Here is a 26,936-nt window from a genome sequence, read left to right on the forward strand (position 1 = left end):
TGTGGGTATATCCCATTTACAGGTAATCTGGGTGAACATGGATTGGGGCGTCGGCGTGGGGGCGCAAGGAGGCTCTAAATTTGGTTTTGTGCCTAACGGAGATCGATTTTGTGTTGTTTTAAAAAGTTTTCCAAATAGTTTTCCCAAATTTCCTGGGAAAGCACCTTACATATTCGAGCCCAACGTTGATTATTTTTATCTTTGTCGATATTTACCTTATTTGAAGGATTTGATATGACCCTTGAGGTTAGATGACCTTTTGTCGCGGCTACCTAGCGACTATCAAACGTTTGGGTTGAGATAATTCCTATCCGAACCGGCGAACCAATAAGGCTTCCGACATTCTTCGAAATCCTCCAACCAGTGTTCGATGGTGTTTACAAATTGGTCCACCATATCTACCTACTCGGAGAATTTCATAACGTTGACAACTGCTAAGCTATAGCTACAGAGACCCTGGTTCGAAGCCAAGTTGATAGCTTAGCTAACGAGGCTTCGGGCCCAAGGAATTCCATAATACAGACTGACATGTTGCATCGGGGCTGGGCAGACACGCAAAGCCGGTATTTTCCGAGTAGTACAGAAGAGGTCGTGTGCCTCCGAAATTGCGTCCGCCATGCCAAAAAACAAAATGCAGACTCGTCAAAAACCCAGAGCGGGAGTGGCGTTTTGTCCACACTCGACAGGTGTAGCCGATTCATGGCAAGCACCAAGAGATCCGGAAATTTCTTCTGAACGGGAAAGGAACAAAAATGTATTTTTTCGTAAGATGGAACATTCTTTGCCTTCTCACGAGGGTCATACAAGAACAATGTAATAAATTAGCGGTAGAGCGCTTTCCGTTACACGTCAAAGACAAGAACTCCTTCCAACGGCTTGGATAGAATTGATGAGCTAATAGCTAATGTATGACCTTGATATGTCGCCGGGCGATTCGTGATGTTGTGCTCGTCGGCCAGTTTTCCAAAAATTTAGGCGCCACGCGCACTATACTAACTCCGTTGGGGCTCTTTGGAAGGCTGGGATGTATACCGCGATAAACTTCAATGCTTCTTGTAACGATAACAAAATTGCGCGATATTCTGTGGGGCGCTGCCTCACGGACTCGAGAAACTCCATAGATAAACAAGGCATAAAGTAAAGAGGTGTCGTGAAGTCTATGCATCCCATACGAGAAGCCTTCTCTTGGCCTCATGACAAGAAGAATCTTAAAAAAATTCGAGCATCAGGCTGCATCTACCAAGTCTTCCAAGATTGAATCTTTTTTGGAGATATACCCGTGAGATACCAAAGTTTCCTATTTTCGACGAGCTTATAAGGTTGTATCAGTCAAGTCTTAAATATCGGTCATGATCAAGACATAAGACGGTCTCATGCATGAGCGACGAGAGCCAAGTCTGGAAAAGCATGTTGCCTGAAAAGCCAAGATGGCTATCCTTCAACAGGGCTCAATTCAAAACCTCCAACAACCTATTGCCCCCAATTCGTCAAAAATGGGTTGACCGAAAAGCTACCAGAAATGCGCAGCTGCCGGTTGCCTGATTCGACCGCAGAAAAAAGGAAACAAGCTGAGATATGCGTTCGAGGCATACCATTTTGCATGCAAATTATAGGCACACGATATGTGCGTTTTTGCTTTTTGAACGGGTTAACATGGCGTCTTGGACGAACGAGACACTGGGGTAAGCTTGTATGATTAGTTTTCCCTCGCTCGATTGTTTTTCCCCAGCTTTTATCAGTCGACAAGAGACAACGGCATAGTTTCTTTGTATTGGCCCTATTGGTCCCTTTCCTAGACTTGGTAAGGTTTTACATCCGCCCAACACCACTAACCTTCAATACAACCTATACAGGAAAATCCTATCGTCCTGCCGCAATTGCGAAAACTAGAATTACAGGGCTGTGGAGGATGAATTACTTTTTCCGTCAATCGACGCCTTCTGTACCTATCTGACAGAAAAGATGAGCAGGCGGCGGAGGGTACCACCATGCATTCTAACATGTGTGACACCGAAATAAACCATGCAATACAGAGTGGGTGCACCTTGCCTATCAGTGGCCATACAATGCTAGGGTCCTTGGTTCTAGAGATATCGGGTACACACGTATCCAACAACCTGTCGCAGATTTCTAGGCAGGTCCCCGACAGGTCCAGAATTTGTTTAAAGAGGCAGCTTTGGAACCTTTCCCGGATTCCTCTTTCTTCCCTTCTCAGGCTTCCCCTCATTCTCGAAGATCTCCCTCTTCTTTATCTATATATATCCACGACCGATCGAGTTTACTTTCGACGCTGTGATATTTTGATAGCCTTGTAACTGCACATTTGCGTTGCTTGCATATATGCGCATTACTGCCTCATTCTTGCGGGGTTACAAGTTCATTCCATAAAGCCCAAGAAGGATAACTAGGGTTAATATATCTCCAATCATCGAATAATTCGTCTTTCGAATATTCTCCACAATGGCGGTTCTCGGACGACACGATGAAGAGAGCAAAGGCGGCGACATAATAGTCGACCGTAAAGGCTCGACTTCTCCAGGCGGTATGACACCAGAGGAGCAGATTCTTTCTGATCCCGAAGATGTTGGTCATTCGTTACATCGTGGCCTAAGGTCACGACAGGTTACTATGATTGCCATCGGTGGCGCTATCGGCACAGGTCTTATTATCGGAACAGGTTCTGCTTTGGCTAAGGCTGGGTATGTATAGATTCTCTGCAATTTAAGCTTCCTATTTTAACCTTTGAGTTTTGACTGTGGCGAGACCCGGAGACACTACTCATCGGTAATTTGAGCTTGAAAAAGGTTGCTGACATGCTTTTCGAAACGCTTATTTAGACCGGGTTCTCTGATGATTGCCTATACTTTCGTTGGTGTAAGTCTTACATCCCAAAACTGCGGGCGCCATTGGCCTCCCAGACCCTGGGCTGCTAAATGAAAATGGAGAAAAGTTTGAAGCTAACGAGTTAATATAGTTCATTGTCTTCTTGGTTATGGCAGCTCTGGGTGAAATGGCAGCATGGCTCCCAGCCGCTGGTGGTTTCTCTGTTTATGCTACTCGATTTGTCGATCCCGCTCTTGGTTTTTCGCTCGGTTACACTTAGTACGTATACTCACGGATTAAGTAGAATAAAGGAGAAAAGGTACTAACTGGAATTATTACCATAGTTGGTTCAAATACATCATCACGACACCGAATCAACTGACAGCAGCTGCTCTTGTGATACAATTCTGGCTACCTGCGACGAAAGTCAATCCTGGAGTTTTTATAGCGATCTTCTTGGTAGTAATTGTCGCAATCAATTATTTCGGTATCAAGTTTTTCGGAGAATTCGAGTTCTGGCTTTCCTCTATCAAAGTTCTTGTTATCTGCGGCTTAATCCTGCTCTCTTTGATCCTCGCTCTTGGTGGAGGTCCAGATCACGACAGAAAAGGATTTAGATATTGGAAGAAGCCTGGTGCTTTCGCACCCTATCTCACTACCGGCTCCCTCGGTCAGTTCCTCGGATTCTGGTCTACTATGGTTAACGCCGTGTTCGCCTACCTCGGAACCGAGCTTGTCGGTGTCACAGTCGGTGAAGCCGAAAATCCACGAAAGACTATCCCACGCGCGATTAAGCTCACTTTTTATCGTATCCTTTTCTTCTACTGCTTCTCTGTCCTCCTCTTGGGTATGATTATCGCATATGACGATAATGAGCTTGTCAAGGCTACTAAGCAATCATACAACTCCGCTGCCGCCTCTCCATTCGTCGCTGCTATCCGTGTATCGGGAATTAACGTCCTTCCAGGTTTCTTGAACGCTTGTATTCTCATCTTCGTCTTCTCTGCTTCCAACTCCGATCTTTACATCGCCTCCCGTACCATCCACGGTCTCGCATTGAAAGGTCATGCTCCCGCTATCCTCGCCAAGACCGATGCTCGTGGTGTCCCATACTACTCTCTTGGTCTTTCCGCTCTCTTCTGCTGCCTCGCTTTCATGAACGTTTCCAGCGACTCCAAGACTGTTTTCGGATATTTCGTTAACCTCGTCACTATTTTCGGTCTCCTCACTTGGATCTCCATTCTCGTGTCTCACGTCTACTTCGTCCGCGCACGAAATGCACAAGGAGTCGACCCAAAGACTTTGGCATACAGAGCTCCATTCGGCGTTGCTGGTACATACTTTGCTCTCTTCTTCTGTATCTTAATCGCTCTTACAAAGAACTTCGACGTCTTCGTTGGTGGTTTCAAGTTCAAGACTTTCATTACCGGATATCTTGGTATTCCACTCTACCTTATCATGATCTTCGGCTACAAGTTCGTCAAGAAGACTGAAGGTGTTAAGCCCGAAGAGGCCGATCTCTGGAGCGGCAAGGACGCTATCGACAGAGATGAGGAGATGTGGAAGATTAGGGACGCGGAGAAGAAGGCTTCAGGTGTGAAGGACGGTGGCTGGTTCTATAGAACATTTGTCTCGTGGCTCTTCTAAATGCATAAGCAACAAAGAAGGTTGTTTGAAGGGATATTCGGAAGGGTTCTTATTTCAGTATCGAATTCACGATATATATCTAGATTCCCACGATTGCACTTGTTTTGAAGCTATTATATATGGTCTTTGTCGCATAATGTCTACTAGCGAAATATCATGAATCTCTTTTTTTAACCTAATTTATGTACATTGTATCTTGAAGATATCTATTCAGTTGATTCCCGTCTCATTGATAGTACGTATTTCTGCCTCACCTGAGCAAGTACTAGCTCCGGCTTCAGCGCCCGTTCCACACTTCATGATCAACACTGGTTGATAGAAAGCCAACACATTTCTCGTGATATTTTAACCACCTCAAAATGCATGCTTCATGCACCTATCTCGCGATTTGTCCCCACAATTTAAGAAATAAGAATTAGAATAAGATTTAGGCGGCGGGCTCTTTTCGTTCGTTTCTGCTAGTTTAGGTTGCATCCGAGAAAAGCGATGCAATCGTGGCAGCTAGAAGGCCGGGACCCACCTGACATTCCTTTTTTTCTTTCTTCGCTATCTTTCGGTCATGACTCTAATCCCTGTCATACTCCATTGATTGATGGGGAAGGTCGTAGGCAGACATTCTTACGGTTTAACAACAGGGTTCAGGGAATACCAAGTATTTACGACACCATGGGGAGGATTACAATATTAATGATAAGGTCAAATCCTTCTTTTGGGAATTTGAAGTCTCAGTCAAAAGGCACTTGACTTCAACAAATCCTACTATTTGGCATAACCACCCTTGCTTGAAACTTTCGCCTTCCTCGTATTCAGCTCCGACAAGCCCTTGGAATGATAACCTGATTTATGGGTCCTTCCTCTACCTTGGGTGGTGCGGAACTCGTGTCTTGACAGCTGCCCTATGGTCAACTAGAACGCTAGATTTTCGGGTTCCCATGATCCGCGGCCCACAAACCCTTCTAGCTTCTGGTTTTTGCCCTCTCGCCAAGTTCCGAGCGTGCTATCCCGTCTCTAACCAGGTTTCCGATACCTTCCAGAAAGGTCTGAAGATGCTTACTTTCCCGGTACGTATAGATGTTGATGCGTGTTACTATCATCCGTGCGGCCCAAGAAAGCCAATGAGCCTTGGTTATAAGGCTGCTAAAGTACCAAGTGATTGACAAGATCTTTGGGTAACATCTAGATTGAAGGTCAATCCGTGCTAAAGAAATTCCTATACTTTATTTGTACATTGCAATAAAAGTCCAACAGATGCTGAAAACCCGCTAAGCCGATATCAAAGTAGGCATTGTTAATCTCGATAAACGCACCGCAAGACAATTCTTTTTACCAATCTAACCCTGGTCCTCCACATCCCCCAACCATCACCGGTTCCTGCGTTTTCATTATTGTCCTATCTCTTGGCTTTTTACTCGTCCTTCCTTTGAGGTAACCATCCATTTTCTCAAAGGGTTGCTTCGCCTCGTCCTTCCTTACGATCCATTTTCCAGTGGCCAGAACACCATCGAGCTCCTCTACCGGGGGCAATCTCAAGTAAATCCATCCATCTTCCCTTTCCTCTGCTTCAAATACAGCGATATTAATCTCATCATCATTGGCACATTTCCCTGCTTCTGTGCCATTTAACTCAAAGTTTCTTTTGTGATTCGGACAGGATACCCATAGTTTGCCACTTGCGTCGTCACCGATCAGGCCGTCCGATAAGACGAATGACCTTTTATGGGGACACATTTGCTGTGATGCGTAGTACTTGCCCTTAATCTTAAAGACAGCTAGTTGTGTCTCCCCGCGCTTAACATTAGCGCTGTTATCGCCTTCGAAGTGCTTGGCTTCGATAATAGGCTGCCAGGCCAAGGTACTCCATTTATGCCCTTTAAAGTCGTATTTTGCAGAGTCTGAAGCCCAGTATGTTGGTCTTTCTTGTTCTCGCTCTTGGATAACCTCCATTGTTTCTTGCCTATCTGTTGTATTGGCAAACTGTTGAAACATCTTCCGTTTCTCAGGGTTGTTAATAGCTTCTTTCCATTCGCAGAAGAAGCTATCAACGAGCTCTTGCATTTGATTTTCTAACTCGCTGCAGATGCTTAGTTTGTCCTCGATTATTACCTCGCGGAGGTATTTCATCCCTCCTGGTAGGTTTTCTAACCAACGCGCCGTACGTTGGAGTTTGTCGGCTGTGCGGATATAGAACATTAAATAACGGTCGATGAGTGGGATGACTTCATCCGGTGGAACATCTTTGGCTAGAAGTTCGGAGTGTTTGGGCTTTGCACCACCGTTACCGGCAATGAAAACGTTGAAGCCCTTTTCGGTAGCGATGAGTCCGAAGCTAGAAAGGTAAATCGTGTGAGTTGACGGAAATATTCAAAAATACCATGGAGAAGTGATTCATACTCTTTATTCTGAGCCTCCGCACACTCGCGCACACAACCGGAGACCGCGCCTTTGATCTTGTGTGGGGCACGAATGCTTTTATACCTCTCTTCAAGTCTAACGGCCATACCCACGCTATCGCCAATGCCAAAACGACACCACGTAGTTCCTACGCAGCTCTATGTTTCTTCCCATTAGCGAGATCATTCAATTTCATAGGAATAATGCCTGTGAATTAATTACCTTCACGGTTCTTAAGCTCTTCGCATAAGCGTGTCCGCTCTCCATTCCTGCATCTACCAACTCTTGCCAGATATTCAACAAATCTCCTTTTTTGGCTCCGAACATATCTATTCTCTGCCCTCCAGTAATTTTGCAATATAACCCGTACTTCTTTGCGACCATACCGATAGTAATCAATCTATCTGCAGTAATCTCTCCGCCCATGACTCTTGGAACCACACTGAAGGTTCCATTCCGCTGGATATTGGCCAAGAACCTGTCGTTCGTGTCTTGAACTGCATGTAGGTCCTTATCCATTACATGTCTGTTATATAAAGAGGCGAGGATACTTCCTATCGTAGGTTTGCAAGCTTCGCATCCAACGGAATCAGGAAATTTTCCATATTCTTTCATAACATCCGGAAAAGTTTTGAGTTTCTTGACGGAGATGATGTTATACATATCGGCGCGGGAGTAGGCGAAGTGAGGACATAGATGGTTTGAAATTTCTGCTCCCATAGATTTCATAGTAGCGTTGAATATTGAAGTCACGAGAGGCATACAACCACCGCATCCTGTGCCGGCCTTTGTACAGGATTTGACGTCACCGATGGATTTGCATGTTCCGTTTTTGGTGTGAGTGACTACGTCACCTTTTGTGACATTGTGACAGGAGCATATTTGGGTATCATCGTCGCTGTAATTAGGTCAGTATCTAGAGGCTGTTTACATCTTGGGATGGGGTACCTTACATGTCATCGAGGTTGTCTTCTCCACTTTTTTGGCTCCCTAGGATAAACTCTGCTGGCGGCACTTCAAGTTGCTTTTTGGTTTTGACCATCTGGACTAGTTTGATGTAGTCATTGGTGTCACCGATCATCATTCCACCCAATAGAAACTTGCCATCTATCGTAAACAAGTACTTCTTATAAACACCCTGAAACGGATCTTTATAAGTCAGTGCCTTCACAGATGGCGGAATTACTGAGGCTCCATTTCCGTTCTTTTGAACTGAAGCTCTTCTTCTCGCAGCAGCGGCTTGTCGTCCTGGCATCTCTCGCGGACCATCACGATCGGCAAAGAAATCACCAAATGAAGCGACATCTACACCCAGCAACTTGAGTTTCGTACTTAAGTCAGGGCGCCTGAATTTCCGTTGAGTATGTGCTTTGGCTTGAGTGAGATTGAATGCAAGAATATCGGCCATTTCTATTCCAGGCGCTATGAGCCCGAATGTCTGGTTTTCCCAGCTTGCACACTCGCCAATGGCGTATATATCCGGATTGGAGGTTTGGAGTCTTTCGTTGACGACTACGCCACCGCTCTTTTCGTAGCAATCTAAGCCAGCGTTTCGAGCTAGTTCATCCCTTGATCGGATACCGATCTAGATCAATAAGTTAGCATTGTTGTAAACTCTCAGCACTCTTTTTCTAAATAAGAAAATACTTACAGCGAAACAAACTGTACTAGCTTCAACGAAGTCCCCATCCTCGAAAGTGACTCCGCGCACCTTCCCTTCTTCATTCGTTTCAATTTGCTTGACCCTTCTCTCGAGCATCACATCTACTCCTAACTCCCTCACCTTCTCCACAACCAACCCACCAGCATCACTATCCAATTGTCTCGATAGAACCCATCTATTTCGGTCAATCAGACCTACTTTACCGTAGTTCTCGAGATCCAGTAAAGCTTTTGCAGCTTCTAGTCCGAGTAAACCACCACCAACCACACAACCTAATGTGCCCTTTACAGTGGCCGAATACTGTATCATTTTTTCCAAATCTGCAATGTTTCGGTATACAAAGACACCAGTTGAATCGTGGCCCGGAGTGTTTGCTGGAAGGACGGCATCAGAACCGGTGGCGAGGATGAGGATGTCATAGGTGACCGTCTCCCCTGAGGACGTTTTTACGTATTTTTCGGCTGGGTGGATTGATTCAACTTTCGTATTGATTTGGTAGCCTAGTGATGGGTGGTGAGAATCGTACTATCTATCGTGTTAGCTCGATATTTTTGAAATAAGCTATTGAAATATTAGCGCTTGCGTATACGTACCCAAGATACGGGATTTAGGTATAATTTATCGATCGCTCGGTGTTCGAAGAACGTTGTGAGGCCGACACGGTTATATGCGACATGCGGTTCTTCACCGATAACCACTATCGTGTATTCTTGTCGGCGGGCATCGAGTTTTATTAGTTTTTCACTAAATTTTATAGTTAGATTTGGTCGTATATCGTCGCAAGCAAATGTTATGGGGTATGTATCCCTCTCGAGATCCTCAGATACTTACATGAACCCTACAGCTACCATGCCTAAGCCGACAATTACAATTTTCTTCTTAGGAATGCCATTTGTGCCATTAGCCCCGTTTTCCGTATCACCGTTGGAGTGCCCATTTCCGCTGGCATCCATATCGCCGTTCGAATTCCCGTTCACTCCGTTTTGGCCGTTGACGGGAATATCGCCATTTGGAGATTTTACTTCTATTGTCATAATTGACCGTTATTTTGGACCAGATGGCCCAGTTATATTCTCTCCACTATTCCTGTAGTATTTCTGGAGATATTCTAGGAGGAGAAATGGATAGTATGTTTTTGCAGCTCTCTTGACTTAGTGGTTAGAATTCAAGGTCCGATTACTTGTGAATGAATCGAATGTTCCGAACATCAAAGAAGTGTTGATATTGACAATAAAAGCAAGAAGTTCAAAACAAGATGAGAATTGGGCTGAAAATTCTAAGAAGAGGGGAGAAGAAAAGTGGGATTAGAAAAAAAAAATACGAGTAATAGCACTCTTCTTGTATACATATCACAGGAGTTTATTTATCAATGTTCAGCACTCTTTTTCTTCAAACCCCCAAGCATTCATATACCGGCATCATATCAAATGCAAATGCAATGTGTGGTGTTTTTGTGCGACAATAAGCTCGCTCGTTCCCGTTGTTACCACACGATTTCCAAGGAATACAGGAAACACAGCTGCGAACCCCCACCCGAGGCAATAGATTGGAAAACCATAGTTTCGATCCGTTCTACATATTATCTAGTCGATTGAGTATATCCGTGGAGTAGTAATATTCCGTTTGCCTCGGAGGTACTATATTTTCGCGGGGAATACTATGAGTGCTGGAAGTAGCCTCAAGGTACTAGCCTTATCAGCGACCTCCAATTCTAATCTATGGATGAACAACTACCCAGTCTCTATTGGTCCAAAATCATATCTGCGGGAGGCGAAACTAGTGAAGAACCAACACTATTGATTCTGTATCAGTGGAAAAGAAAGTGGGATGGCCATTGACCATCCTGATAAGGGCGTCCCGGTTTTCAATTCGGGTTTTTTGGTCTGTTTCGCGCCCGCCAGCTCGGAGATCCCGCATGTGCGATAAGACGAAATGAGAAGACTTTATTACGGCGGTAGGATTCGTCGAGCTCAATGGAAGCTTTTGCGCGGAGACATTCTCCTAAGCTAAGCTTAAGCTTTCTGGCTTGTGCAAGGGCTTAGTTGCGCAATGACAAGGCCCCTGGCTTAGTGTCCGTGTGGTATTTTGAACTTCAACACGAGGAACCAATATCGATTTGGAATCGTATCAGCGCGCTGCAGCGTTAGGTTGTCAATATTCAAGTCGATACTTGATGAATCTAAATTAATTATCCGAACGCTTGTAGGATGCATATAATCAATATTTCAAAGCACGCACGATGAAACAACACGTCTTAGTAGTATATACAAATGTTACATAGGTAATTCATCATGTCTTAGGCCTCTAAAAATCAAAAGAACACCATATCGTCTTCCTTGAAGCCCTCCTCAAGCAAAACCTTTTTGGCACTCGCTTCCATTGCTGGAGGCCCACATATTAGTATCAAAACTCCTTCTCTAGGAGGCATCTCTCTTAATAGCAATTCCTTCCCAACTCTTCCCCTTAAACCTGTCCATGCGTCTGAAGGTTTCGATAGGGTATGTCTATAACGTCTCGTTAGTCACTCGTTCTGTTGAAGTTATAATCATCAAAATAAAAGAGGGGAAACTTACAATATCTTACACCTATCGCCACCAATCCTCTCGAACTCATCTAATTCCTCTCGGCACAAAATATCGCCTTCTTCCCTGTTTCCGTCGAATACTACACACTTCGTCTCATCTCCCTCATCCCTTACCACTTGTCTTAGCACCTGGAAGATTGGGGTGATACCACTACCACCGCATATCATACAAAAGTTCTTTACATTTCTTTCCTTGCCGCTGAGCATTACCCTTCCTCGTCCGAGATACTCTAGTTTTCCTATTGGTCCCTTGACTTCAATTTCCTCTCCTAGCTTCAAGGCATCGAGCGCTAGCGTCATTTTACCGCCGGCAAATACGGGCGCTTCTGTGGCGAAGTATACCTTCACTAGCAGCTCTAATTTGCCTTTTGTATCGCCTTCTGATATAGGTGTATAACTTCGTATGATAGCATCCCCTGTCTTTTGGTCTTTGAGTCGGATCATCAAATGTTGCCCAACAGGTAATCCCAGCACTTGTTCCTCATGCTGCAGTGCAAACGTATATATTCGTGTATCCCATGATATTACTTTTCTTTCAATAAGGGTTGATTTAATCCACACTTTCGGATTGAGGAATATAGGAGCAGTCGCATCGACCTCCGCCGCACCGCCAGAAGCAAGCTTCTTCGCTGCAGAAGAGGATAAAGTACCAATGTGATATTTTTCCATCATCGCTTTTGCAGTTTCGCTGTGAATTGCCAGGAATTCTTCAGACGCATCGGTACCCGCTGCTGCTATAATACTGGTTGCGCCGCCTGGATGATCCTGGAGATATGGTGTGCCATTGTAGACTTCGTTATTGATAACGAACCATGGCTCTTCTGCGGTCTCGTGGGTTTTGAATTCTTCGAATTCTATAATACGAGATATCTTGGGGTTAACCATCGAAATTGTGGAAACTTCTTCTTCGACTTTTGGAAGAGGGGTCTCGTTCGGTGCAAGTTCACCCCAGTTAGCTCCTGCAAGGTTACCACCTGATTTTTTTACACGTTCCATCCATCCTCCTGGCATCAATGCTGGTTGTGTTGGGTGTTCAAAGTGGAGGATATCGCCATCTCGGCGAATAGCAATGCGGAACCAAGGGTTGTTCATCATTCCGAGTACAGACCAGTACATATCTCGGGGCTGGAGATTCATACTATCATCCATTGCTCGAAGTAAAAGACCTTCGGAATTTGCAAGCTCTTCTGTGTTGATTTCAAGCGACCAAAAGCACCAACAATGCGAAGTATCTCGGTAGCTTCCGTCGAGTTTTCCACCGAACAATGTGATATTCTCATACTCTAGTGCACGGTAGAGGTCTTCTGGGTAAGAAACATCGGCAAGCGACCATGTTTGCCCACGGTCGATTGAAAGCTCCACACGGGATATCTTACGGCCACCGCCGGTGTAGGCATACCCGCGAGTTCTGTAAGTTTTTGGTGATGTTGTAAGGTTGAGTGTTTCCCCATGTTCTGGATAAGCTATTGCTGAGTTTGTTGAGAGGTCGTAGATAGCGTAGCGCTCATCTGTCCACCACGATTTGTCTTGTGAAGACATTTCTGGAGTAACCATAGTTCTAGAAAGTCGATTCTGTTAGCTCCATACCAAACATTACGACCAACGAAATTACTTGGGAGTACTCACGGTAGTACTCTGTTATCATAGATATGATACCAATTATCACTTGGCCCCTCCGTTAAAATCAGCCGTTTCAGCCATTTCACACTTCTTCCTCCGATTTGTCCAGGAATCACAACTCTAATCGGCCTTCCATGATCTGGAGTAAGCGCCTCCCCATTCATCTTATATGCCAGCATGATCCCCCTATTGGGGTCGTTCACCCAACTTAATTTTGCATTTGTACCATAATATCCGTTCGGTAGCTTATCCGCCCCTTCCATGCACACATACTTCGCCCTCCTTGTCGGTTTGGCTAAACGGATCACGTCTGCTAACATAGGCCCAGTCCATAATGCAGTCGATACTCCAGCAGCACCCCAACTAAAACCTTTAGTTTTACGAACCATATTTTGTTCTTTGCGGCGGTTTCCCGCGCATACCATTGTTACCGGAACAGTGTACTGTTCGAATTCTTCTAGGATTTGTTTGAACGTTATTGTTATGGGGTTCTCAACAAGTCCTTCGATAGATATCTCCCAGTCCGGGATTTCTTCGTCCTGGACTTGTGGGACGGCTCCATGGTTACGAACATAAAAAAGTTCTTTGGGGGTGATAAATCCAGAATCGAAAAGATCGGTCAAGGGTGCCTCGACGTTGAAAGGGTGAACACCAGTTAGTCGGATCAGACGTGGGTCGCGAGGAATCCAAGCATCAGGCGTGCCTTTGTCGATAGCTAAAGGAGAGATTTCTGCAGATATTGGGGGCAGTGGGAAAGTATATTGAGGCTCTGAAGAGTCTGATGCCGGTGGCGAAGGTGGAAATATTGTAGTAATTTCCTCCTGTATAGATAAACTAACTTCGAGGTGAAGCTTATTTGGAGGATGTGTTGAGGTTGTAGTTCTCGTGATGGTCGTCATGGTTAAAATTTGCTAGAGAAAAGTCTCCGTATGACTTTAAATTGATTTTATAAAGAATCTTTTTTATATTCTATCAATAGTCTGAAGACTTTATGTAACTTGTGTGTTAAAGCTTTAGTTGGGGCTTTCGATTTCACTCACAAGTGTGATATGAGAACGAAATGGATGGCTGGAGGGTTTAAAGTGGACTACCGTAGTAGGTCCTTCGATTAAATGGATAAAGGAAGAAATTAATAAGACGCCTCAGATCAAACTTCGGCACACCTAAGACCATATCGCCCCGGCCGAGTACAAGAGCTACTACATGTAGGTCTGTCGCACATCTTCAATCCACTTAGTATCTTAAACCGGGATTCCCCCGGGGACCCAACGACTGGATCATAGATGGGGTATTTTTGGGTAACATATCATCGGTCTCGATTTTGAACGAACAAAGTGCAATATGCGGGCTTCTACCCTTTCTCAGCTTAGCTTATGCTAGGAAACAAATTCTCAACTACCGTTGGGTACCACAAAGCATTTAGACAGAGTGACGAACTAGTATCTTACTGTGTCATTGCATACGCAGAGGACGATCTTAAAATTCCATACTGTATCCTAACTTGGTTTGCTCTCGATCCTTCCTATGGGGTACGGATTGTTGTATCTCCGCTTCAATTAGTTTGGATTTGGTCCCATACCTTTACTGTCTGCTGGTCGCCATTTCTAGAGAATTTCTTGCCCTTGCTTAGGTCTTTGTGCCTAGAGCCGGAACTAGCAAAGGGGAAGTTTTTTTTTGCAAACGTGGCGCCCCGAGATTTTCTCTGGTCTCGATTCGTTCCTTATCTCTAGCCGCAGTCTGGATCGAAAGCTATTGTCAAGTATATTTCCAGGTTTCTTTCGCCTCGGAAAAAGCTTGCGGCAAGCCTTGTCCCCCACGTTGACGAAATGGGGCCGGGTTTTCTTATCAGCTATCGGTCTTTATAGTGTAAGGGCATTTAAACGCTTGCCACGGAAAAGTTAACCTTCCACCAAGCGGAAACCGTTGAATTCCCACATAGATGAACGTAAAATGCGTTGCAGGGCTGAGGGTAGAAGTCAAAAGAAGGTTTTAACTTGTCTTCGGATCATCTCAGTTGTCGACTGTGTCGTGTCTGTTGGAAATGGAGTTTTACGTAAAAGATTGAGATATCCATGAAAGATGCATCCATGTAGGCCCGGGAAGCGGGTGGAACAACACAACACATCCGCAATTACCAGTCTCTGATTCCCTACTATTAGCTTTTTAGTCTAAGTACTCGGGCAATTAGTATTTACCTAGGTAAGTACTTATAAATTCAGCTTTGTAAGGGATCCTGGGGCAGAAGGAGCTACGAAAAGAGGTCACGGAGCACCTTTTTGGACTTCCAAAACTCCGATCTGGATTCCTCTACCTTTGTTTCAACCTGTATACGTAAGATATCAGTATCAACGAAATTTTAAAAGAAGAAGCAACTTTTTGAACGAATGATTTAAAAGTAGATAGCTGAATAACCTACAACATGGAATTTTTAATTGGATGGCTTTGTCGGTAACCGCTTGTGTGGCTTTATTTTAAGGTTAGCATTTGGGGCGGGGGTTTTTTATTGCTTCGAGAATTAATTGTTATCCAATATATATATCCATGATGGTGGTCAATTTGTGAGAAAAACATAGAAATATATAACCACTTGATAGTTCAACTGGCCTTGGAATATCAAATCGGTATCAAACTTCTTTATCACGGTATATCTGGAAAAATTGATATTAAAGTATAAGGTCCATTCACAGTCGCGGCCGAGGTGATGGTCTATGGGAAATTATCCTTCCAATGATTGAGCTTTCGAATTCTGCCTTAGGAATTGATCGATTGAGCCGGTACGTATCCATCCTTGGGGCTGCTTTAGGTTATCACATACATATTTCTCTTGGTGGGGCTCGGAAAATTCTTGGGCTCGTGGCGTATGGCGGTCTATAATGCCGCAATTGAGATTGTTCTGGGAGGTTGGTGAGAGGGTCCCCAAAAGTTTAAACCAAACCAATTAATCTTTTGCAGGATCATAACGTGAACAATATAATCGCTAGTTATGGTCCAAAGTCTTCTGTCCCAATATGAGAGCATGCCTACTGCTTGAGCATGTCGTTGGTTAATTTCACTGAGTGTAGTTTACATGTTATAAAGCCCACCGCGCGCGGTACCGATGAGCATTGTGAACGATCACAGCGTGATTCTTCATCTTATTCATTCCAGATAACTTTAATCATGAGAGCACAATAATTGTATATAGCTATGAAGTCTGAATATATATTCCAATGCAAAACCTAGCCATTAGACTCGGTGGAAACTGCTAAGACATTCGGTATTCCAAAACCCTCAATGGAATTGATTATTTGATGGCGTCCCCGTCGATAGCTTGGGCCAAAGCGGGTCGAACCCCTTCCCACAAAGCCCCAAGTCCTAGTTGCCTAAAATCGGTTGCCCACGAGGCTGATGAAGGATCCGGAATAGAAAATGACCACTTAAACTTCTTGCCGATGTCAGATAGTGCTTTAAGATTCGTACCCAAAGTTTCACGGTTCTCCGCACAGACAACCAATGTTGTGTCTACAAGGCATGCGAATGGCAATTTGTCGTTGATTTCACGATTAACGATCGATTGCCAGTAGCAAGAAGCTAATGGGAGATCAAATGGCAGCACCTCCCACCTATATATACGGCCCTCAGGTGTCTCGAAGTGGAGAGACTGAAAATGCGCCGGCATCGGTAGTGGCCACGCGCAGTAGTGAACATTAATTCTTCCTTTGGCAAATACAGCGTTGGGGTGATCCCGCTTGTAGGCCTTGGAGAACTCGAGAAGGTTCCTTCTCGGAGGGTTCAAATTGGAAATATTTCGCTCAACTGAGGAAGTAAATTTGTAATTGAAGTATATATCGTCATATCCGTCGGTTCCGCTCATGATGATGGGGAGGGTGTAGGGTCTTTCGTATTCCGATATCCTCGTGATGACCCCGTGTGACTCTAAATCCGTTACAACGTTGGAGATGAATCGCGACTCAAATGGACTGAGGATGAGAGGTCTATCCTGCTTAGCGGATTTGAGGATAGTCTGAAAGGATTTAACGGCGTTCCAGCATCGAACGCGATTGCTAACGTACTGGTTGGGAAAAGGGAGTCGTGGAACAGAGTCCGGATTTACTTCTACAAGTGCTCTAAGAAAATCGTCTCGTTCATCAACTGGGAGGTATTTCTGGGTCGCTTGGCGGAAAATTTCCGAGTAGGGAGGGTCTTTATTCAACTTCTGTAATGCGTCCGCCACTATATCGAGAAGATTGAATGTCCTTCCCGGGGTTCTGTCGATGATGATAAATTCATAGTAGTTTTTCGCCATGCTTCCGTATCCAAAAAAATTGATAGACGCGACGTCGCTGAGTATATCATCCAAGGAACATTCAACCGTCCAAGGTTGTGATGAAAGCTGCTCGAAATCTTTTGTTGGTGCAGTTCGAAATCGTGTAATCCAGGTGTCCGCGAGCTCGTCTGCGGTATAAGGCGGGATGGGCTTCCGGTTTCCAATTTCTAGTTCTGGGTCGTACAGTAAAACTTGAAACCTTGCGACTCTTTCTTTCAATTCCTCTGCCAATCTTAGGGCTAGAGTGTCGTTCTTGCTAATCCTCCCCACGAGGTAGCATCGTGACACCCTCTCTTTCACGATGTCGCCTTCGACTTTAATGGGTTGGATAGGGGCATTAGAGAAGCCCTTTGTGACGGCGATAAATCCGTTTAGCACGGCGAGTCTACATTCCTGGCCAGTGTCTTTTTCGGGGGAATACCAACATCGATAATCACCATGATCATCAGGATGACCGTATCTCTGGCACGCAATCAGAGTGTTCACAGCAAGAAAGTCTTCAAATTGAAAGGCAAAATAACCGAGACCGTACCATGGTACAATATCACGAAAATATTGGAATAGGAGATCCCAGCCTTGGACACTCATTTCTCAGGGTGCATTTTCCATGGCGATCTCAACACCCAGGATACATGTGGTAGTAGATGATGGCTGTGAGTCAAGAAGAAAATCGCAAACAGCATCGCGAAGGAACCAAAATGTATCGAACCGTCCCTTGACAAAAGCCTTAAAGAATTTTATGTACTCTTCTATATCATCGATAAAAGACTCTTGAAGGAAGGAGTCAATAGTTTGGGCTCGGGTTGCTCTCAAAAGCTCTCTAGAGTCGGCTTTGTAAATAAGAAACTCGCGGAATACAAAGCGGATGATGATGTCTCGTATGTCTAACTCCGGTTTCATATCGATATTACTGGCTTCTTCGTCGAGGATGGGGGAGAGAGAGTCGTTTAAAGAAGGAACAATAGAATAAAGCTCCCTAACAACCAACTTCGTGTTTCTGGTTAAGAAATCCTTGATGGCGATAATAGGGTTATCAGACGGAAAACTTCCTAGCCTAGACTTTGGAATTGTTGGGTCAAGGAGTGACTTCCAAACCCTGTCTGTAGTCTTTGCTTGAGGGCTCTCATTTACGAGTTCAGGTTCTTGGTTTGATGTCCCCCGCGCTGTTCCTGACTCTGCGGGTCCCTTGCAATTGGCCTCCCATTTCCTTAATTTTTCCTCTAAGTCATCGACTTCGGATTGAAGCCTCAAGATTTCGTGGACGTGACTACGATTATCTTGGGATGTGCTAAAAAATCGACGGTTGACTTGATTTCTGAGCGACAAGGCCTCCTTACCGAGACCTATCTTAGTCTCGATGTTCTTCTTCGCGTCTGTATCGGCATCGGCATTTATTTGCGTTATACGGTCGTAGGCTTCATGCTTGAGCTTGTAGGATTTGTATAACTTTTTATACTCATGGTGCTGATTAAGACAGAGAGTATGACCGGATCTTTCAGGTTGGAACACTCTTGCCTCACAATCAGAGCCTTTTTTGTCAAAAGCGCAGCATCTTAGGACTGTGGAGGAATTGGAAGGTCTCTGAGTGTATGCCAGCATCGTTGGGTTTTGTATCTCTGTCTCAGGATTCTTGTAGATTCGTATGATATTTGGTGTCAGCTTCCTGTCTTTAGATATTGGGTTTGGGAATATTAATAAAGCTAAGATGTATGATATAATAATATACGTGAGTTAAACTCGCGTACTCGAACCCCGCTTTGATGTTCAATCTTGAATGCTTAATATCAGAATACCACAAGCAACGCAGCAGCTATTCCTGAGAGATATCGCATATGGAGCTACTTATTTATTACTTATAGACTGTCTACAGGACTCATCAAATTGCAGAAATTCCTCACGAAACGCTGCGCTGTGCTACCCTTCTTGATTTCACAATACGTTTCCTACAAACTAATCAGCGCAAGGCCAGCCGATGACCAGACCAGTCTACTTGCGGTATAGGGCGAGGCTGCCCGGGAAGTGTTGTCCATTTGAAAATTGCCAGCCTAAGCAGTTAGATATAGTATACTGCTCGTGGAAAGCAACTTTCAAAAAACAGAAGCGGGCTAGATATAGATTATACAGGGCAAAACCTCAAATCCTAAGTCTCGCAGATAATCAGCACTAGACTTAGACAGCGCGCTATGCATAGGTATATATAATATAAATATATTACACGCCTCGGTCCTCGGGCTGATATTCCATCCAGGTGGCTCATGGATGAGAGCAGGGTAATCTAGTAAAGTTTATAATTAACGTTTGAGAATATTTCTTTTGCAGCCTGGCCTGGGGAGGGGAGGATCCAGGGCTTTGTCAACAAGATTAAACACTGGGCGGAGGTTACCATAATTTTCTAAGCTGACCTGTTCATCATATGCATATCCTGAAGATTATTTAAATTAAACTTGCTAGAAGGAGCAGCATTGGTAAAAAGCTCTGCGCTCACTAGACCTAGGAGATGCGGAATTCATTTGTGTGAGCCTCTCAGTACCATTGTGAGGTTTCACGCATTGTGATAACCTCGGAGGATTCTGCAGTCTCAGTGTAAGCATGCGTGAGGGATGTTGATGATGATTGATTTGAAAAGAATCTATCTATCAGCTCAAGCCATAGCGCTATACAATACATACAGAAAACAACACGTCTGTCTGCCAAGCCAAGCCAATCCATGCCAAGTAACGGATAGCATCATCATCTTAACACCCAGCACAAGATAGCCTGCGTTAACTAGCGTAACGTAACTATAGACTAGTACTAGCTAGTTCAGCTGAATTCAGAGATTCTAGAAGAATTAATATTCCTAACGTATTAATCACAAAAACAAGAGTCTTCTGTAAATGGAAAGCTAAAATGACAAACTGTGGGAGCCCTGAACTTCCAGGGGCATGAATACTCCGGACTCCATGCTTAAGAGCAAAATATCATGCGCCCTCTCTCAGTCCCTTCTGTCAAAGCAGTCGGGCATTTGAGTTTAGCATTGTAATAAATTATGAAATTAGATTTTTACTGGCTTACGTTGACTTTATTTTGAATTATATTATTTAAAAATAACATAAAAATATGTTATTCCCCCCAAGAGCGGATTTTTTTCTTTATTAGGCATCTCTCCTGTAAACAATCTGGCATATCGCCGGCGAAGTCAGCGCAAAGCTCAATTTGCACAGTCACTGAAGAGAGAATTCTTGATACTTGCTCAAGACACCTCACTATTGAGATGATATGGATGCCCAAAACGGAGAAAATACCTCGTGGGACGGCCGCCCCCATCCATTAATGGCCGTCCGGTATTGTAGTGTGCGAGCATGTACAGTATGCATGTGCATATTGTCATATTAGTGATATGGAAGGGCTAAGATGCATCTGCAAGTGTTCTCACGATACTGCCTTTTTATCTTCACCTTTCCCACATTTTTCTCTTTTGGTTACGGCCTCTTGCCAGTGCGCTGCGATGAATCTACACTACCCCCAGAAAACCTAGGGCTAACCAGCACCAAATTTACCCGAAATCTTGACAATTATCTTGAGATTCTTTCCACTACTGCTGTCTTCCGAAACTTCAAAAACTCGATTTCTGAGGATATGAAATTCCTTCATGTTTTCCTTTCATATATTTACCATCCGAATAGCCTTGGTCCTAGGAGTACTCTCCCGGTGGCTGCCCTTGCAAATTTGTACAGGTTGATCGTAGGGCTCAAGCTTCACTGCTTCGAATCTGCGTTTCATCTCGCCAAAACTCTCATCCAAGTCGACGAGGCGGAAGCCTATGTTCCTGTCCCATTGCCTGATTCGGATTCAACGGCCGATACCAATCCTTTATGGATGGAAGACGAAGAACCCAACAGTGCGCGCCGATTCCAGTATATCAATGATAATATCGCAACGAACATCATCGGACGCCTAGGGACATTAATTTACCAATATGACCAAATATTACTCTTCGCGGTAGATGGGTGGACGCCGGAGCAAATCTTCAGTATCCGAAAGTTCAGAGCCGCATACGAAGCCTTCAGAAACGACACAGTAACTATCACAAATAAATCAAAGTACGCCGGTCTGAATCTGAATATGCGACAGCGAGAGTTGTCCAGGGAGGAGCTGAAAGCCATGGTGGACGATCCGGCTGCTGTGTATTAGCTGAGAGTTATATAATTCACCATTGTTCTGGTGCTTCGCGACGGTATACCATATACCTGGTGTGTTTTCCGAACCTAGAAATCAAGCTAGCAGTGCAGAAATATTGCATTAAAAGCGATATGACAAGACCTGCCAAGATGAACGAAAGTGTGACGATGATCAGTCGATAGGAAGGAAGTTTTGGATCGAAGATACCGATAGGTCCGTGCTGCAGCGGTAAGGTCAACCGAAGAGGATCAACGAGAGAGGTCAGCCGGTGCGGCCGAACGTGGATGCAGAAGCATGGAGATACTAAGCACAGGGGTCTGTCTACATTTACGTGGTATAATTAAAAATGCATTGAAAATAAGTATCCTGCAGACGAGGGAGCTATCGATATGTCGATTAAGCTTTTCCCGGATGTTTTTAATTTGATTGATTCATATGAAGCTTGAAGATGAATCAATCCATTTTCATTCATGAGGGAGTTTGAAGGACCGAGACATCGACATATTAGCTGGGAAGATGTGTTGGGATCGTCAGTGCCGGTGCTGAATTCGGCCGAATTCCCCAGAGCGGCAACAGCGACAGGGCTGTGCGGGCAAACGCTGCCCCTCAACACACACTTGTGACAGCTTCGAAACAGCAGCACCGTCAAAATCCCCTTTGCCGTTTCTTTGCGCCATGCTCTGTAGCCTTTTGTTTCTGGTAGAGGGGATATTATCAAAATGTCAATTCAGGATCAGGCCACTCAGTTTTAGATTTCTGAAGATTCACTACAGTTACTACGTATGCCTCGAAACAAAAACAATTTTTGAAGAGTTTTCAGAGTTTTCCGTTCGTTAGGGCTTCCCAAGTGTTTCCGTAGGTCGGGAGCAGCTCTCCGAAGTTGGTGAGGCCAAGCTCGCTGTCAAATCGTTACTCTCGGGTCCACTTTCCCGGCGCTTTTGGTTTCGCCAGGACCAGCCATTCCTTCTTGGACATGTAACTTGGCATTAGCTTAGCAGCAAGAAACAGTTTGAGACCTCTCCTGGCACCACAAGGAGCGAATAGGGTACTAAGGGCACCATGGGGTCGGATTTTGCGACCGAAGGCATGCATATCCTACCCGGCAGTGCCATATGCATAGAATCACGTTTTAGGAATACATTTTTATAGTTCTCTGTCCCTGTTTCTTTCTTTCCTCCTCCTCTTTCCTCCCCTCTCTTCCCTCCTTCAATTACCAACTTTTTGTTTTTTCTCCTCGGATATTAAACAATTTTTCGACTTGCTGCAAGGTCGTTGATCTTCCAGCCCTTCCACTCATTTGACGAATAACTCATCAACCTTGGACACAAAGACAACACAGACACTCCTTTACAATTAAGCGCCGGTCGCTCCGACAAAAATAACATTCCAACTCTCGTTCACGGCTTTTGGTACATCAGACTGGTTCTGGACAAAATAAGACTCGAAAGATACAAAAAACCACGACAGGTAGTAGGATTGTGAAGGTTGTTGAGAAAGAAGGAACAGGAGACGACGAAAGGGGAGTTGCACCATTTTGGGTCGAGAGTCAAAAATATCCAACAAGTTGCAACGCAGAAGAAGAAGATATCGATCTTCGAGTTCCGACTTTGTCAAAATGAGAGGCTACAAGAGCGCTGGAGTCCTTCTTTCCCTCGCGGCCACGGCCCTCGCTGAGCCCTTTCCTTCTGCCGTCGACATGGAATCCCATATTTCCGCACTAAAAGTTAGAGGTCAAGACGGTACAATGATGGGAGCAATGGCCGGTCTCCAGAAGCGAGAGTCCATCCTTTCCTTGATGAAACGGGGCTTCTCAGAGATGGACGGAGTATATATACCTGTTGTAGTCCCACGTCAAGTTGACACTATTCCTACCGACCCAAAAACCGGTAACACAGGAAAAAGTAACTTTGATGTAGCACTATGGGACCAACAAGTTGAGGCCGCTTGCGCCGAGTCCATAGGATTGCTTACCGATATTGTAACAAAAGTCACCGACCCAGCAGGTGTTGCCGTATGCTACAACATTCCGTTCTATAATAGCACCAGTGGTGCCTTTGCATCGGATATCCGATTGTATAAGATCGCCAACGGAACTAAGGATTGGGAAGCAGCAGGGACAAAAGTGTCGCTAAGCGTGCAGTATGAGGGCGCAACTGTGCGACTAGCTAATGCGCCTGCTGCCGCCGCCGGATCAAGTAAGGTTGCAACTGCAAAAGAGGTCCAAGCTGGCCAAAGTAAAATCAAAGCCACCGGTGATGAGTCAGTGCAACAAGCTGCCAAAGCGTTGGAGAAGCCTAAGACAACCGCAAAAACTTCTGCGCCGGCTACTTCGGCGGCCGCAAAGAATCCTACGCCAGCTACTTCGGCTGCCGTAAAGAGTTCTGCGCCAGCTAGTTCGGCAGCAGCAGCCGCAAAAGCAGGCCAGACTCCATCCACCGCAACTCTCAAGAAAAGAATGAACATGAATATGGCTCAGATGGGCGGGAGCGATGAAGTCGGTGTGAAGGGATTTGAGCCAAAACTTCTGCAAACGATGCGTTTCGTCGGCCAAGTTAACCCCACTATTATGAGGAACCAGACAATCGCCAAAGACCCGTAAGTAACTACTCTTATTAACCGAAAAACTGTTTTTACTAATTTCTGCCATAGGAGCATCATGAAACTTGTTCTTACTCCATCTCTTATGCTCATCGGTGTCACCCCGGAGGGTAATATGAACGCCTCCGTCGCCGCTGCACAAGTCCAGTATGCAACAGGTGCCTTCTCCAGCATCACTACCCCAACACCTGAGCCAGCACCATTTGTTCTCCCTGGTGTTTTTATCTCGATCTTTCCATTAGGTCTTTACCTTTGTATTGTGTACACGATCTTATTTGTCCTCATTGTCGGTTGGGGAACCGTTGAAAGGTACCTATTCAGAATGTCCTTCAGGAAGAGGTCTGCCATGATGAACGGCCAAGACGGGTTTGGGAAGATCTAAATATATATAAGAGTACATAAGCGAAATAGTGGAATACCGCAAAGAGGTGGAATATCTTGGTTTTTGTGTTTTTCTTCTTTGTTTACCAAAGCATTTTTTTTTCGATTTCTTCGTTCTCAGTTAGCACTCTAGTGTGAACTTGAGAGCCCTTTTCGGTGTTATATTATTCTTTTGTTGGGTTTGAAGCAGTTTTTTTTTTGTACAACCTTTCCTGTGAAAAAAGATAGGAGTCATTTACCAAAGCCATATACCTATGAAACGACATTACGAATAGACTATGCCAAATTACTTATCTCTATTTCGATAGTCTCTCTCGTATATATATGGTTTCGATGATACTCTAATATAATTGTAATGTTTAATAGTAAAGCTGGACTTTCAGTAGGGCCAAGCCTCACTCATCCTCAACAATTGGATCAATTAAAATTAATACTCATTTGCGTTTACACAGCTATATATTTAAGTTACGGTGTAGCGTCCCTTAGAAACATAACCTTTTAGTTTTCGTTGGTATTTCCTAAGCCTTCTCCTTGTTTTCAACATGAGATACCATTACAGCATCCTTCTCCGTAGCAATCTTGGCCCCCTCTGGGTCATTCATCGCATGAGGAATCAGCTGGTCACCAAACAACTCATCCATTTGCTCCAAGGTCTTCCCTTTCGTCTCAGGATAAAATAAACTATAGCAAATAAGGGCGATGACATTAAACACGAAGAAAACATAAAAATATCTAAACCCAATATGATTCAAAGCAGTTGGCGAGAATTGTGCAAAAATCAAATTCAAAGTCCAATTCGTGAATGTGGTAATAGCATTACCTAGAGCACGGACTTCGACTGGGAAAATTTCAGCAGGGTATACCCAAGAAATGATACCAAGGGGCGTGTAAAAGAGTGAGAAAATAAAATTCATGGCAACCATTGATCGGGCTTGGGCGCGATTAGAGGGGTCGAGATGTTGGGCTTGGGCCGCGTTAACAACGAGGGCTGCCGCAAGTCCACAGGCAGAAATAATCAATGGCTTGATACGGCCGAAACGATCGAGGAGTAAGAGCCCGATAGTACAGTAGACGATTGATAATGCGCCACTGATACCGATGATCATCAAAGCCGTCTGGTTCTGAATATCAAGTATTCTGTAGATTTGAGGCCCATCTGTTATGCATAATTTCTGTGAGTCGAGTTTCTCCAGCCCCCGAAGCATAAATCAATCAACGGGGGGAAAACATGTCTCATTCTCAGACACAAGGGGGCAAGTACTCACAGTAGTTAATGACATTGATTCCAGACAAAGGGCCAAAAGCTTGGACTCCACACCCTAATATGAGCCTCTTACGCCATGAGGGCTTAGTTATAATCTTCTTCCACGATGTATTCCCAGCGGCCCTGTCAGCGGCAATGACGTCCCTGATTTCGCGGAACTCAAGATCGATTTCGTCATCGTTTGTTCCGTCGCTGCGGAGTCTTTGGAGTACTTGACGGGCTTCATCAAAGCGGTCCTTTTCCACCAACCATCTTGGACTCTCAGTCAGGAACCAGATTCCAGAAATGAGAATTAGGCCCGGAACAATTTGGAATGCAAGGGGAAATCTCCCTAAAGTAATAGGCGGAGTTAGTAGCTGTCTATATACTCCTGAATTATAGCGATATGTATAGGGTCGGCTCAATTAATTCTTACATTGGAAATGGTTGTCTACAAAGGAACATCCGTAACCCAACCATTGTGCCACAAGAAAGCCCCTAGAAATTCCGATTAGCAAAGATCCCGAGAAGGACTGGGACTAGTTAACGTGTAATTTGCAAATTTACTTACCAACTTAAGAACCACTGCAATAAACCAGACAAAGAACCACGATGTTTCGCTTCTGCAAGCTCAGCAGCATACATCGGGATCGTCGACGTCAGCATCCCAATAGCTGCCCCGGCGATAAAACGACCAATGATGAGCATTGACATTTTGACAGCCCCGGCTTGAAGCGCACAGCCAATACAAGAGACAACGGACCCCCAAAAGATAGTCTGCTTGCGACCAAGTTTATCTGCGAACAGCATATTCCATATAGTGCCGAGAATGGCACCTCCCTGGAAGGCGGAGACAATTCCTCCAGTGACAGTAGCACTTGGAGCATCAAAATAATCGATAAAATGGGGTAGCGAAATAGTGGAAGTTATGATACCGCTATCATAGCCAAAAAGAAAACCTCCTATGGCTAGGAAGACAGTGGAAAAAATGGTGTAACCTTTACCCATTGTTGCAATATTGTTGCCTTGGGCTAAATCTGAAGTCCAACGGGCTAGAAGATATCTAAACTTGAAGAGATAGTAGGATATCTATATATTTAGGGAATGGCTTGCTCGGTTGTAGTAGAAAAACCAGGAAGATTCGAAATCCTTGATTGAGAGAATCCGTCTCATTTATAGACTCAGACCTATGGGATAGTTCCTCTGGACTCGAACTGGAGGCACATATTTCAGAAATTTTCGACCGTTTAAGAAAAAATGATAATGAAATGGAGCAGCGCAAGACAGCACGATAGATCATGACAGAATCTGGGGCCCCAACATCAGCTATTTTACCCCGGATTAATTCTCCACATGACCATGGTACTGACATATAGCTTACCGCTGCCTCGGAATTTCATCGTCGCTCAGGTCGAAAAGTCCCTCCTCGAGACGAGAAACGCCACACAGGTCAAAAAGCTAACGCCGGCATTAAGCCAATAAAATTTCGCGAAAGCCGTAGCGGCGGGGTATGCCGTCG

The 26,936-nt window shown here is 44.6% G+C and overlaps 8 protein-coding genes across 8 annotated transcripts; 3 read left to right on the plus strand and 5 right to left on the minus strand.

The window, feature by feature from the left end:
* Positions 1-2,460: 2,460 nt before the first annotated feature.
* On the plus strand, positions 2,461-4,470 carry AOL_s00210g161 (uncharacterized protein; the record flags this gene model as incomplete). The annotated part of the gene is made up of 4 exons (XM_011128963.1): positions 2,461-2,699; positions 2,838-2,874; positions 2,975-3,102; positions 3,168-4,470. 4 exons carry the CDS (start codon positions 2,461-2,463, stop codon positions 4,468-4,470), a joined length of 1,707 nt encoding a protein of 568 aa, XP_011127265.1.
* A 1,323-nt stretch (positions 4,471-5,793) lies between these two features.
* Positions 5,794-9,558, minus strand: AOL_s00210g162 (uncharacterized protein; the record flags this gene model as incomplete). The annotated part of the gene is made up of 7 exons (XM_011128964.1): positions 5,794-6,796; positions 6,862-7,019; positions 7,084-7,759; positions 7,815-8,446; positions 8,513-9,049; positions 9,118-9,268; positions 9,356-9,558. The coding sequence occupies 7 exons, from the start codon at positions 9,556-9,558 to the stop codon at positions 5,794-5,796; spliced, it is 3,360 nt and encodes a 1,119-aa protein (XP_011127266.1).
* Positions 9,559-10,835: 1,277 nt separating this feature from the next.
* AOL_s00210g163 (uncharacterized protein) lies at positions 10,836-13,627 on the minus strand (the record flags this gene model as incomplete). The annotated part of the gene is made up of 3 exons (XM_011128965.1): positions 10,836-11,028; positions 11,098-12,666; positions 12,735-13,627. The coding sequence occupies 3 exons, from the start codon at positions 13,625-13,627 to the stop codon at positions 10,836-10,838; spliced, it is 2,655 nt and encodes an 884-aa protein (XP_011127267.1).
* Positions 13,628-16,011: 2,384 nt separating this feature from the next.
* AOL_s00210g164 (uncharacterized protein) lies at positions 16,012-17,622 on the minus strand (the record flags this gene model as incomplete). The annotated part of the gene is made up of 1 exon (XM_011128966.1): positions 16,012-17,622. The coding sequence occupies one exon, from the start codon at positions 17,620-17,622 to the stop codon at positions 16,012-16,014; it is 1,611 nt and encodes a 536-aa protein (XP_011127268.1).
* Positions 17,623-17,625: 3 nt separating this feature from the next.
* AOL_s00210g165 (uncharacterized protein) lies at positions 17,626-18,633 on the minus strand (the record flags this gene model as incomplete). The annotated part of the gene is made up of 1 exon (XM_011128967.1): positions 17,626-18,633. The coding sequence occupies one exon, from the start codon at positions 18,631-18,633 to the stop codon at positions 17,626-17,628; it is 1,008 nt and encodes a 335-aa protein (XP_011127269.1).
* Positions 18,634-20,427: 1,794 nt separating this feature from the next.
* AOL_s00210g166 (uncharacterized protein) lies at positions 20,428-21,207 on the plus strand (the record flags this gene model as incomplete). The annotated part of the gene is made up of 1 exon (XM_011128968.1): positions 20,428-21,207. One exon carries the CDS (start codon positions 20,428-20,430, stop codon positions 21,205-21,207), a length of 780 nt encoding a protein of 259 aa, XP_011127270.1.
* Positions 21,208-22,810: 1,603 nt separating this feature from the next.
* On the plus strand, positions 22,811-24,175 carry AOL_s00210g167 (uncharacterized protein; the record flags this gene model as incomplete). Its single annotated transcript, XM_011128969.1, has 2 exons — positions 22,811-23,790; positions 23,845-24,175. The coding sequence occupies 2 exons, from the start codon at positions 22,811-22,813 to the stop codon at positions 24,173-24,175; spliced, it is 1,311 nt and encodes a 436-aa protein (XP_011127271.1).
* A 517-nt stretch (positions 24,176-24,692) lies between these two features.
* AOL_s00210g168 (uncharacterized protein) lies at positions 24,693-26,425 on the minus strand (the record flags this gene model as incomplete). Its single annotated transcript, XM_011128970.1, has 4 exons — positions 24,693-25,330; positions 25,440-25,769; positions 25,854-25,915; positions 25,989-26,425. The coding sequence occupies 4 exons, from the start codon at positions 26,423-26,425 to the stop codon at positions 24,693-24,695; spliced, it is 1,467 nt and encodes a 488-aa protein (XP_011127272.1).
* Between the last annotated feature and the right edge of the window lie 511 nt (positions 26,426-26,936).

Source organism: Orbilia oligospora (genome assembly GCF_000225545.1).
Source record: "Orbilia oligospora ATCC 24927 unplaced genomic scaffold scaffold00210, whole genome shotgun sequence".
In the NCBI taxonomy this organism is placed as follows: domain Eukaryota; kingdom Fungi; phylum Ascomycota; class Orbiliomycetes; order Orbiliales; family Orbiliaceae; genus Orbilia; species Orbilia oligospora.